Source organism: Lissotriton vulgaris, chromosome 9 (genome assembly GCF_964263255.1).
Source record: "Lissotriton vulgaris chromosome 9, aLisVul1.2, whole genome shotgun sequence".
Classification (NCBI taxonomy): Eukaryota; Metazoa; Chordata; class Amphibia; order Caudata; family Salamandridae; genus Lissotriton; species Lissotriton vulgaris.
In genome coordinates, this window is record NC_141697.1 from 7878873 (window position 1) to 7892824 (window position 13952).

Below are 13952 nucleotides of genomic sequence, written 5' to 3' on the forward strand. Positions count from 1 at the left end.
CTCCTCACGGGGTTTCGGTTTTGGGGTCCCCTTAGGAGGAACAGGCAAAGATGGCAGGGAAGTGGACCTCGGCGGAGGAACCTTCGGCTGTGGGTATTGCGTGCTTATCTAGGATCCTGATCGATACTGTGACCTTATGCCCCTATTCGGCTATAAATCCATTTATTCCCTATATTGGCATAACCGTTCAAGTACAATATTCGGAAAGTCATCTCTGGCCTCACACGAACAGAGCCACATTCCAGAATAGTTTTCTCTGCCACTTCCTTTGCAACCAATTAGTGCAATGACAGAGCAGAAGTCACTATCTGAGATTCCTAGATTAACACTCCGAGTTCTTCAACAAGATAAAAAATCAGCAAACCTGGAAATCCCCGCTTGCTGTGTTTTGATTAGTAATAGAACTCTAATGAGCAACTGATAGCTATCACTTCCTAGTGACATCTTTAATTGACGTCTTATGTCCAGCAAACGTACGTCAAACATGGCACCTTTCAGGTATAAATATTACCAACGTTGCCTTAAGCAAACGCTGCTGTCTCGTTGCTGTTGGTGAAGCTGATGCTGCCAGCTATCTCGCTGCTGCTGAAGAAGCTGTCATGCTGATGACACCATAGCTGCTATCGCTACTGCTATCGCTGCTAACCGGCGAACGATGGTGTGGTGAACCTAGGAGCTGAACAGCCGTCCCCTGCGAAGAGCCCAGCAGATGCAAGCTGCCCACGGACGCTGTCCCCCCTCCTTCTCCTCCTCGACGCGCTGAAGAAGAGACGCTGTCTTTCTCCTGCCGAGAAATCCAGCTCAAGCGTTTCTGGTCTACCCTTGCGGGTGACTGGGATACCAAGTTTCCCTGAAGGAGATACCAGACCTCCATCATTCTATTCAGAGGTATGGTGTTGACTAAACCCTTAGAGAGAATTCTTGAAGCAAACCTTGGCAAAACCAACTTAACTTAAAGCTACTTACTTAATCCCCTCCCAAGTATTAGGCTTAGGTCAGGTACACTGGGGTAGGCGTAGTTAGAAGCACCAGTTGAGTATTTTAGCCTAATGTATATATGAATGTATATATGTTTTATTACTTTTAAACCATTGTATGGCTAAGAAACCATATCAATGCTTTTACAGTATTATCTCGCAATACTTATCTTACTGTACGTACTTTTTATAATAACAAGTCTTGCAATTGTGGCAATTCATTTCTCTTGTACGAGAAGAAAGACTGTTCAATAAATGTTACCCCTTTATTGGCAAACGCCCGTCTCTCTATTCTCTACATATTGTGAAAGTAAACTGCACTAACCTGACTGAGTAAAATAACTGTCTATTGTTTCACACGACCCTAGAGATAGACTCTTGATCTGAGGAGCAAAGTTGTCATGTTGCACGGTTGTTGGAAAACTGAATCCCTTCTTGTCTGTGCCAGGGAAGCTGATCACTTCCTATTTCAGTCAAGAAAGTTTCCAGTGACCTCTGAGCTAGTTGGTAACAACCCAATTAAGTTTAGCATAGTCAGTAGAGGCCTGGAAGATCCGCACTTCTACGTCGATACTACTGTTTATGTTATTCCAATGCGCAGGGCCTAGTGGGAAACTAGGAACTACACTACATGCGGAGGGACAGGTGGTGGTGGTGGGTCGCCTGAAGGAAGTAAAGGTTTGGGTGGAGGATCCTCTTTAGGAACAGGAGGAGGAGTTGGAGTCCGAGGCCGGGATGGCGTGTACACCTCCGAGTACACCGAGCCCGGTGACCCCTTAGGCGAAGGGGGCAGAGAGCCAGCCCCATCAGCAGGTGACCGCTTCCTCTTGCGTCCTCCACTAGAAGCAGCGTGACTTCTGGGACTAGAATCCCTCTTGCGCCGTTTCGGAGAGGCTGAACGACTCCTAGACGCCGACCGCTTTCTGCTAGACGCAGAACGTCGTTTTTCTGGCGTCGAACGCTTCCGTGACTCCGGCGTCGATCGCCGCCTCCGCGACGTCGACCCTCTTGTCCTTGACGTCAAACGCCGATTCCTCGACGTCGACCTCCTCTTCCTCGACGTCGAACGCCGATCCCTCGACGTCGACCTCTTTCTCCGCGACGTCGTACGCCGCCTCCGCGACGTCGAGCGTTCCGTCTTCGACGACGAGCGTCGCTGTCTTTTTGATGCTCTCGACGTCGAGGAGCCCCTCGACGTCGACCAGTGCTTCGACGGTGATCGACGGTGTCGCCTCGACGGCGAGCGTCGATGCTCGTCACTTCGCCTTCGGCGTCGATAGGAAGACCTTGACATCGACGAAGACGATGACGTCGACGGTGGCTTCGACGGCGACTTCTCCATGATCTTCGACGTCGAGCCGTCATGCCGTCTCGACCCGGAGCCCCGGGGAGAAGGGGAGCACACCGCCGTCATCCCTCTCGACGTCGTCGTCGATGCAATCGACGTCGACGGAGACCGGGACCGCTTGCTGGACTTCCTGCCCCTGGGGAGCCCCCCAGAGGCCTCAGCAGAGGCAGAGGGAACCTTCCCAGCCTGCCCAGACCCACCTGCAGCCTGCAGATACCTCTCCTCAAGGCCAGAAAGCCTGATCTTCAGTCTGTCCCTCAGAGTCCGAGCAGTAAACTGCTTGCAGATGACACAATCCTCAGGGACATGATCTTCAGGGAGGCAGACGATGCAGACATCATGGGGATCACTCTTGGCCTTCTTCCTCCCACATGCTGGGCACTTATCAAAAAGGCCAGGCATTTTAGAGCCCTAAAACGCCTGAAACAGCACAAAAAGGAGAAAGAGAACACCAAGAGAGTAAACTGAAACACTTTTAGAACACAAAAGTGCCAAAATATCCAATAAACCCTTGAACAAGGGAGAGCTCAATGCCAGGGTCCTGTAAGCAGGAGCCGGAAAAAAGAACTGAAAGTAGAGGGACCTGCTATGCATTCTGGGATACTGGGAGAAGTTCTGGAAAGTTCTCTTAAAGGCACAGTATCCTATTTAAGCCACATAATGGCAGCCTATGGGGCTTGTCTGTCCCTACCTTCCTCTCTATCATTCCGGAGCCTTTGACTGGGGGAGGCAAGTTTCTCTATGGTAGAAACTAGCAGGCTGTATTATGTGTGGTGTTTTTTGGTGGAATTTCTAGTTGCAGTACTGGACAGTGTAGCCTGTGGATATAGGCTGCATTATTTGTCTTTAAATTCTCTCTTAAGTGTCTTTGTAGTTTCTGCATTATTTTGACAACTTAAGAGATTATTTTTGATTGCAGGGGTCCACGCACATGGGCGGGACTATTCACTAGATTATGACTGTACACAGAGATCCCCTACTACAGAACAGAAGTTCAGGTGACTGTAACATTCCTTTTCTTTCCTACGAATGTTACGACCACACGTACTTCTGTTACGGTCTTTTGTACAGGATTTGTCTTTCCTGTAAGCATTCTGGTTTGTCCAAGTGCTATACACTATACCAGATTGGGCTTGTGACTATACGGACGCTTTACCATTGTCACCATTTGTCCAACAGGTTTCTGAATACTGACTTCCAGAGTATGGAATTGTTTTGGGGAGTATCCGCAGCATATGTAGTTACTTGGATCCACACGTTGCCCTGATGAAGTTCCCCGTTGGGTGTTGGCTGTGCTTTTCGTATTGTTTATTTGTGTATTTGTAATAAAGGACTGTTTTTGCACTACTGTTGACTACTGGACTTCATGAGCGTGCGCACCCTTATTTCAGTTACTACAATCTTGGATCTGGGGCACAGAGGCATCTAGCAACGGCTGGCGTTGGGGTTTGTTGTGCAGGAGCACTATGAATTGGAACTGTTGTGTGGTGTGGATACAGGGGCCCTCTGTTGCTATTGTGGACATGCATCCAAGACATGTGTAAGGAGGTTTGATAGGGCTGCCGTGAGGCTCTTCCGACTCTGGCAGTTGTTGGTTGGGAGGTACCAGGGGCCAACAGGTGCAGCACAGCCAGCAGCTTTGTCTGCAGAGGGATGTTGGTTGTCCGCTGTGTTGGTACCGTCAGACTGTGGGTAATGATGGTCAGGATGCAGAGGATGGTTGTCCTTTTGTGCCTGTAGTGGGCAATGACTTCCTCTGCCGTTGAGTCTCTGAAGGAACGTCCGTTGTCCTGTTCTGTGCTGCCTAGGTGGTAGTCCGGGTGGGGGGGGTTGAGGTTGGGGGGGCAAGTGGGTGATGGCAGTGGGTGTTGTGGGCCTCTTGGGTCTCCGAGCTGCATGATCTGTGTCTCCATGACATATGTTGGTCTTCAGATGTGGCTCTGGGCTGGGCGCTCTTTCATACTGCAGGTTGTCATCCTGCTTAACACCAGTACAAGGCAGATTTTAAATCCCTGCTGCTAACGCGCCTTATCGCCTGTTTTTGGATCGCATCACAGATCTGGCTGGTCATTGGGAATATCGTGAAGTGTTTTCGTGTGTTTTTGAACGGGAACGCCTACTCTGCATATCATTAGCATTAGTAGTCGCTCTCACCCGTGGCGATGTTTTTGGCAGAAGCTATCACTGGAAAACTGGCGATATCGGCAGTTTGCACCAGCTTGGGAATGGGGCGATAATTCTTTTGCCACTTTTGCTGCTCTAAAGTGCCGATAACTCAGTGATAATTCCTTGACAATATGACACTTAATTCAGTACAGTTTGGTGAATACAACTTCAGTGCTAAAAACACCTGTTTGAAAACACAGGTGGACTGGGAGGTTTATGCTAAAGCGGAGGCAATGGTTTTGAAAGTTAGACTTTTTTTGTTGGTGCTTTGGTAACAATCTTAGGGACATGTGCCCTGCATGGCATCTTGTGGTGACATCCTAAACCTTGTGCTGTGCTGAGTCTGGCTGCAAGGCAGGTCTGGGAGCTTGGAAGTACCAGCTCTGTGAGAGTTGGGCTTACATTCCGTGTCTTGAGTTAGAAGGAGAGTGTGGGTGACAGATTTGGGAAGTGTATTTAGTTCCCAACTCTGAGTAGTTGATTCATAGATCCATCGTGTCGATTCTGGTGCATAAACAGGATGGGGGTGGAGAGGGGTAGTTTTTCTCAAGGTGTGTTGTATGCTGTTACCAGCATTGGCTTGGGGGGGGGGGGCATGGGTTTGGAGTACAACTAGGGGGTGAGCAATACCCCCGTTACCACTGCTGAGAAGACTACTACTCTGTCACTGGAGGAAGCAGGGGCGCTGTGGCGCTGAGGCAATGAAAAGTGGGGAACAGTACTACCCTGTCACAAGACGCAACACAAGGAAGTGCAGAACCCAGTGTGGTGATAGAATGCCCACAGGTCCCAGGGACCGTGCTCTGGGGAGAGTCATCGCTGTCAAAAATAGGAAGTCTTTACAGGTGTGTGGTACTGGAGGCAGAGTACATCAGTGTGAGTTGTAGTGTATATTGTGTTATTATTTTCCCTGTGTGTGCTGTGGGACCAATTGTACAAGAGGTAGGATTTGTCAGGTGTGTGGTACTGAGGCAGAGTGCATCAGTGTGAGTTGTAGTGTCTATGGTGTGTTATTTCCCCTGTGTGTGCTCTGGAACGAGTTGTACGAGAGCTAGGAATTGTCTGGTGTGTGGTACTGGAGGCAGAGTGCATCAGTGTGAGTTGTAGTGTCTATGGTGTGTTATTTCCTCTGTGTGTGCTCTGGAACCAGTTGTACGAGTGGTAGGAATTGTCTGGTGTGTGGTACTGGAGGCAGAGTGCATCAGTGTGAGTTGTAGTGTCTATGGTGTGTTATTTCCTCTGTGTGTGCTCTGGAACCAGTTGTACAAGAGGTAGGATTTGTCATGTGTGTGGTACTGAGGCAGAGTACTTCAGTGTGAGTTGTAGTGTTTTATTTCCCCAGCTTCAGTCTCAATGGGGCATATTTACTAGGACGGCGATAAATAAACGCAAAGCGTGCTTAGCGCTTGTTTATTTATCGCTGCCTATCGCTGGAATTTATCGCCCTGGTAATGCGTTATTAACAACGTGTTACTCCAGGGCGATAATATTCCAGGTAAATGGGCCAACATCGCTGGAAAACCAGCGATGTTGCACCCAAAACGGAGATAGCCTTGGTGATATGACCTGTGGTCGTATCACCATAATACACATCCCATGTTAGCTATGCCTCAGTCAGGAATATAACAGACGTTAAATTCCTGCGTTAAGGCACAGTTAAAGGGATTTAAAATATTGCTACCCCTCGTTGCTGATACCACGAAGCTGGGGTAGCGATATTTTCCCAAGGTGTTTGGTCAGGCACGCCTCCTTTGCATCTCATTAGAGGCGTGAACAAAATGGGAGCAGAAGCAAGGAAACACACGCTCGCGTGTCCTTACAAATAATGCGATATAATTATCGCTGCTTTTCGCCCAAAAATGAACGCTAAAGCGACCATAATTATATTTCAGTCCTTGATGATATGCCCCATCATTCCATAATAACAAGACAGGCGCTCTAAACTTTCTGGTTGGCTCCAGAATGTTCCCCTGAGTGAAAGCAGATACAGCATTCACACAGACCCCAGCCCAGGTGTAACCACCAGTGGACACTAATCAAAACTACCAACTAAACAGATACTCAGAGCACAACAAAACCTTCACACCAGTGTGTAAATCTCAGGTTTCTTTCTCCCAAGCAGTTCTCTGGGACCACACAGTTACTACAGGTTCAAGAGGGAGAAGATAGAATAGGGAAGAAAAGACAGGGCAGCACATATAGAAGGCAGGTAGCACAGCGGAACAGACATAGTAAAGGATATTTGAGGACACTTCCACGTCGCCCCATATCCCAGCACCCCCGGGGCACAGACAGACACTGTTGTCATGACAGCAGCACAAAGGTTACCTTGTCTCCTCGGAATATCTTCCCATATCGCGCAATCGCCACAAGCCCCGTCAGATTCAGCGTCAGGTTCCGCGTCAGGTAATGGAAATCATCCACGTCGCCATAGTTCACGTAAACCAGGTCACCCTAAAATGCAAGACAAAGGTCAAGGTGTGTAAGGTGAGGTCTCTGAAGCCCTAAAATACAGTCATGACCCACCATACACAACACCTTCACATACAAGAAGAAGGAACTGAAAGTGCAAGGCTTGAGGCAGGACTTCAGGGCTCTAATCCCAGCTCTGAGACGAGTGAGCTCTACAAATGAAAGTAAAGACTGGACTCTGAGCTCTAATCCCAGCTCAGACAGGAGTGAGCTCTACAGGTGAGAGTAAATAACAGACTCTGAACTCTAATCCCACCTCTGAGAGGACTGAGCTCTACAGGTGAGAGAAAAGACTGGACTCAGAGGTCTAACCCCAGCTCTGAGAGGAGTGAGCTCTACAGGTTAGAGTAAAGACCGGACTCTGAGCTCTAATCCCAGCTCTGAGAGGAATGAGCTCTACAGGTGAGAGTAAAGACCGGACTCTGAGGTCTAATGCCAGCTCTGAGAGGAGTGAGCTCTACAGGTGAGTGTAAATACTTGACTCTGAGCTCTAAACCCAGCTCTAAGAGGAGTGAGCTCTAAGGGTGAGAGTAAAGACCGGACTCGGAGGTCTAATGCCAGCTATGAGAGGTGCGAGGTATACAGGTGAGAGTAAAGACTGGACTCTGAGCTCTAATCCCAGATCTAAGAGGAGTGAGCTCTACAAGTGAGAGTAAATACTGGACTCTGAGCTCTAATCCTAGCTCGGACAGGAGTGAGCTCTACAGGTGACAGTAAAGACTGGACTCTGAGCTCTAATCCCAGCTCTGATAGGAGTGAGCTCAGCAGGTGAGAGTAAAGACTGGACTCTGAGCTCTAATCCTAGCTCGGACAGGAGTGAGCTCTACAGGTGAGAGTAAAGACTGGACTCTGAGCTCTAATCCCAGCTCTGATAGGAGTGAGCTCTACAGGTGAGAGTAAAGACTGGACTCTGAGCTCTAACCCCAGCTCTGAGAGGAGTGAGCTCTACAGGTGAGAGTAAAGACTGGACTCTGAGCTCTAATCCCAGCTCTGATAGGAGTGAGCTCAGCAGGTGTAAGTAAAGACCAGATTCAGACCTCTAGTCCCAGCTCTGCGAGGAGGGATCTCTAGAGGTGAGAGTAAAGGCTGTAATCTGAGTTCTAATCCCAGATTTGAGAGAAGTGAGCCCCACTGGTGAGAGTAAAGACTAGACTCTGAGCTCTAATCCGTGTCTGAGAGAAGTGAGCTCTACAGGTGAGAGTAAAGAATAGAGTCTGAGCTCTAATCCCACCTCTGAAAGGTGTGATGTGTACAGGTGAGAGTAAAGACTGGACTCTGAGCTCTAATCCCAGTCTGAGCGGAGTTAGCTGCACTGGTGAAAAAAAAGACTATACTTTAAACTCTAATCCGAACTCTGAGAGGAGTGAGCTCTACAGGTGAGAGTTAAGACTGGACTCTGAGCTCTAATTCTAGTACTGAGAGTAGTGAACTCTACAGGTGAGAATAAATGCCAGACTCTGAGCTCTAATTCCAGCACTGAGAGGAGTGATGGCTACAGGTGAGAGTAAAGACCAGACTCTGAGCTCTAATCCAAGTCCTGAGAGGCGTGATGGGTCCACTTGAGAGTAAAGACCAGACTCTGAGCTATAACCCCAGCTCTGAGAGGAGTGAGCTATACAGGTGAGAGTAAAATCTTGGCTCTGAGCTTTAATCTCAGCTCTTAGAGGAGTGAGCTCTACAGGTGAGAGTAAAGTCTGGACTCTGAGCTCCAATTCCAGTTCTGGGCGGAGTGAGCTCTACTGGTGAGATTAAAGACTGGTCTCTGATTTCTAATCCCAGCTCTGAGAGGAGTGAGCTCTACAGGTGAGAGTAAAGACTGTACTCTGAGCTCTAATCCCTGTCTGAGAGGAGTGATCTCTACAGGTGAGAGTAAAGACTGGACTCTGAGGTCTAATCCCAGCTCTGAGAGAAGTGAGCTCTACTGTTGAGAGTAAAGACTGGACTCTGAGCCCTAATCCCAGCTCTGAGAGGAGTGAGCTTTACAGGTGAGAGTAAAAACTGGACTCTGGGGTCTAATCCCAGCTCTGAGAGGAGTGAGCTCTACTGGTGATAGTAAAGACGACTCTGAGGTCTAATTCCAGCTCTGAGAGCAGTGAGCTCTTCATGTGAGAGTAAAAATTTGGCTCTGAGCTCTAATCCGAGCTCTGAGAGAAGTGAGCTCTACAGGTGAGATTAAAGACTGGACTCTGAGCTCCAATCCCAGCTCTGAGAGGAGTGAGGTCTACAGGTGAGTGTAAAGACCAGACTCAGAGCTCTAATCCCAGCTGTGAGAATAAAGTTAATTTAATTTGTTAATAATAATAATAATATTTAATTAATTTAATTTATGTTATTTTTTAAAGTCGATATTTTTTACATACATATTTTTTTCATCAATATTTTTGATATTGATATTTTAACATGGATCCCCTTGGTTCAGCCCCCCACTCCCTAAGGGGAGAGGGATAGTGGCTGGACCGGGGGCCTTAGTGGAGGCCACCCCTAAGGTGCAGAACCCAGACAGTACTGGGTGGGGACAAGGGAATGGAGGCAGGGAAGGAGCTGGACCAGCAGATAACAGCACTGGGCCAGCTCAGTCATAAATGTAATCTCAGGAATTCGGCAGGGAGGTGTGGGGTATTTAACCCCTTGGCTGCTGGGGTAATTTTCCTGCTGTGCTTGGGGCGGGGGCGCGCACAGCGCCCCGGTGCTTATGACGAGCTCAGCTCGTCATGAGCTACAGTGCTCCTGTGCTCAAGACCAGCTGAGCTTGTCACGGCCACACCCGTTTCCTTAGAATGCTCAGCACAGCAGGGGAATGATCCCAGCGTGCGAGCGTTCTAATGGCCATGACGAGCTCAGCTTGTTATCAGCACACGAGCACCGTGGCTGATGACGACCTCAGCTCATGGGAGGGGTTAATAGAAGGCGCCTGGCACAGGGTCCTCTTCCTCCTGGGAATTTCTACAAGAGAAGGTGGTGGATAATGCAAGGACATGGAAGAGTTCCAAGGGGAAGTTTTTACAACTAATGCCCATACTTACGCTTTGACACGGGGGGAGAAGCGGTGTATGGAAAAGAAGGTGAGGGGGAGAGGTGGGGGCGTTGCAGGAGCAAAGATGCCACTGGAAGACATAAGAAGGGCAATAACAGGGGAAGACTCAGTGGCAGCAACAGCTGTTTTGCGGGCATCCATGCCAAGTAGGCAAAAGGGAGAGGACAAAGGCCAGGCAAACAAGGAGGGGTCATTAACACCTGAAATTGGTCCAGTGGAGGGAAAGGTTCGGGGCGGAATGGCCGCAGGCACAACAGGAAATGATGCCCTTCGAAGAGGAATACTGGAAACTAATGCATTAGAATTTCAAGCATGGCGGAGAAGGCTCTGGCTAATGGAACACGGCAAGTGTACCGGCGTTGTGTGGAGTTTTTTATGAACGTTACAGCTGATGTGTCCAATTTTCCAAACAATTTTCAGAAACTGATTATACAGGTCAAACAGTTTGTGGTGTGGGCCAGGGGAGCCAGTAAATCTAGGTCATCGGTTCTAGAGCACTTAGCAGCAATAGCATACCATTCAAAACTAAAGGGTTTTCACGATCCCACTACAGGATTTGTTCTCAGGGAAGCCTTAAAAGGTTGGGCCAGAGGGGAAAGCAAAAAGGAGGATACCAGGTCTCCGATTGACTTTAAAACACTTAACAATTATGATTGACCACCTCCATTTCGTGTGCCACTTGGATTTTGAAAGTACACTATTTTGTTCGACTCTCTCACTGGCCTTTTTTGGGGCCTTTCGCATTAGCGAACTAAGAGCCAAAGCCAAAGGAGATAGAAGCAGCAGAGTCCTGTTGGTTAAGGACATATCCTTAGGCACACACCAGGTATCCCTACCGGTGTGACACTCTAAAACAGATCAAGTGGGAAGGGGCAGTGCATCACACTGAATAAGATGGAGGGACACAGCCCATGTTGCCCAGTTAAGCTGCTGACGGAGTACATCCAGGAACGGGAAGGGATCAACGGCGACAACTACCTTCTCACTAACCCTGGGCGAAGGACTTCGCTACGCCCACGGAGTGGGCGTAGTGTTGCCTACTTCGCCCTTTGCAAAGTAGGCGTAGCAGGCAACACTACGCCCACTCCGTGGGCATGGCGAAGTTGGCCGCCACCCGCCTCCCTCCCGCCTTCCCCTACATTGGTATCCAAGATGGTGGCGCGATTAGAAGAGGGAGCCCCGGATGAAGCAGACAAGGTAAGTGTTTTTTATTTCCTTTTGTAATGCTATTTATCAAAAATAAGGTATGTAGGGGAGGGGGGCAGGCGGTACGTAGTGGGGCTACGCGAAGTGCGTAGGTGGCCGTAGTTTCTCACCCACTTTGCGTAGCTTCACGTAGCCCCACTACGCATACTATGCCCAGGGTTACTTCTCACCCACAAAGATGGTACTCTTCTGACACTTTATCAGTTGAAAAGGGTGTTAGAGGCATCTGTGCACATGGCAGCGCTCCAAGGGCATTACTATACGAACACTTTCCTTCCGCATTGGGGCAGCCACCACAGCCTTCCAGGAAGGGATGTCTGCAAACGCAATAAAACAAATAGGAAGATGGGAATCAGACAGGTTTGAGATTTACATTTGCCCAAACAACCAACAGATAAAGTATTAAGCGGCAGATTTGGGGTGAGTGAGTTTTTATGGGACGTTACCACACTTATGTACACCACGTTCATACTTGTAATGAAGGGCATATTGAAGACTCATTACTCAACCTTTCTGTGCTTCTGTTCTGCAACACAGAGCTTAAAATCATGTGGGTCTGGGCTCTCTTACGTGTCCAGGGTGGCAAACAGAGCTCGCAACATTGGGTGGAATGCGGCATTCCTGTTTCAACCTACAAAGGTGCAATGGTTGTAAAGCCAGGGTTTCACTGGAGAGAATTGGGGAGCATCATTCAAGCATTCCACACCCACTCAAAGGACCCGGATGTTTTAGTAATTCATCTAGGGGGAAATGACCTTCCAATAATTGGGAGGGGTAAGCTACTTCACCTGCTAAAGAATGATCTCACCAATTTAGCCAGGAGCATGGATGCCACACAAGTTCTATGGTTCGAGGTCATTCCCAGAAGGATATGGACTGGTGCTCGCTCTCAATCGGGCATAGAGTTGTCAAGGAGGAGGCTAAACAGTCTCATGGCCAAATTTCTGTGGGGGGCAAGTTTAGGCAGCATTAGGCACACCCTGATTAACTTGCGGCAGCCACACTATTGCAGTGCAGATGGGGTGTACCTGTCAGATACTGGAACAGATATCCTGCTATGGAATATGCTAGCGGCATTCAATGCAAGGGACTGTTGGTAGTTTTGAATAACTGGGCCGCATGTATGGTGGGGTGGGGGCCTCGCTGGCAGCAAAACCTTGTAGCAAGGCACGGTGGTACTTACAAAGCAATCCAACAAAAAATAAAACAGGTTGCGAAAGGGGAACAGACCACAAACGGGACAGTCAGTACCCAGGGGGTACGGGCAAGCTACCCAATGGCCTTTGTTCACGAGAACCAGAACTGAACAATTAAGTAGACAATTAAGGGCAGAGCCTGTGGCATGGAAGAAGTGGAGTACTGGTTACAGGGTCACCTTCGCAGAAATGGGTGGGGGAACATTCAACCAGGGTCTGGCAGGCTAGAAGCACATATGCTTACCCATGTAACAAAAGTGTGGACACACCGGAAGTGAATAGTCACCCGGTCAGGGTGGAAGAAAAAACTTACCCAGAAGGAGTTGTGTGGACACCGGAAGTGAAAGGTCACCCGGCCGGGTCGGAAGCGGATGCTTACCTGGGGCGTGAAAAGGTCATCCGGTTGGGTTGGAAGCAGATGCTTACCCAAGGGGAGTGTGTGGCTACCGGAAGTAAAAAGGTTAGCCGGTCGGGCTGGAAGCAGATGCTTGCTCGGAGTGAAAGTAAAAGGTTGCGTCCCGAGGTGATAGATCACCTGGGCAAATGGACCTGCACTGAATGTAGGGCACAGTGCTGAGCTTATGGGTCAAGGGCAGAGTTTGAGTTTGAGTTTGAGTTTAAAATATTTCTTAAGCGCACGTACACTTGGCGGTTTCATGGCGCTGATTGAGCTGAACTGAACCCCTGAGGAATCAGAAATTAGAGACTGGAGAATGGGGTTTTAAGGGGAGAAGGCTTGTGTGAAGAGGAAGGTTTTGAGTGCCTTGCGAAAGAGAGTATACTGGGGACAGGATCTCAGATGAGCCGGAAGGGAGTTCCAGAAGGCGGGGGCGAGTGTGGAGAATTTGGAGCCTCCCCACTTTTTGCGTTTAAAGCGAGGGACTATAAGCAATTGTTGGGTGGAAGAGCGCAGCTCTCTAGGAGGGACATAGGAGTGAATTTCAGAAATAATAAAGGCGGGGGCTGAGCCAGACCGGGCGTTGAAGATGATGCATCCTAGTTTAAACTGGGCTCGTTCTCGAATGGGGAGCCAGTGTCAGGTCTTGAGGAGGGGAGTGACGTGATGTGACTTGGATAAATTAAAGACCAGACGTGCCGCCTGGTTCTGGACCAGCTGGAGGCGTCGCACGCTGTACGCGAGCATACGTCAGTAAAGGGCATTGCCGTAATCCAGGCGGGAGATCACCATTGCCAGGACTATAAGTTTAAGGACCGGAAAAGAGAAAAACCGAGAGACTTTACGAATTGTGCGAAGCGAAAGGAAAGACGAGGACACCACAGTGCTAACTTGGGAGTGAAGTGAAAGTTGGTGATCCAATTTGAACCAAAGAGTTTTTACTGAGGGGCATGGGGTTGGGGGGGAACCCAACGAGAGGGGCCAGAAAGAAGAGGACCAGGGACTGGAGCAACCACCTGTCAGCACCAACTCCGTTTTGTCGGGGTTGAGCTTCAGGTGGTTGTGATAAATCCAGTCCCGGATGAAAGTCATGACAGACTGAAAATTAGAGATGGACTCTGGGGAAGAGGATAGGGAAAAAAAAAGCTGGAGGTCG

The 13952-nt window shown here is 49.0% G+C and overlaps 1 protein-coding gene across 1 annotated transcript in view; it reads right to left on the minus strand.

The window, feature by feature from the left end:
* Positions 1-13952, minus strand: part of LOC147689523 (glutamate carboxypeptidase 2-like) — a 583351-nt gene that overhangs the window by 527368 nt on the left and 42031 nt on the right. Inside the window, exon 4 of the mRNA XM_086936912.1 lies at positions 6818-6945. Coding sequence (XP_086793038.1) covers positions 6818-6945 — 128 coding nt within the window. The remainder of the gene's footprint in view (positions 1-6817; positions 6946-13952) is intronic.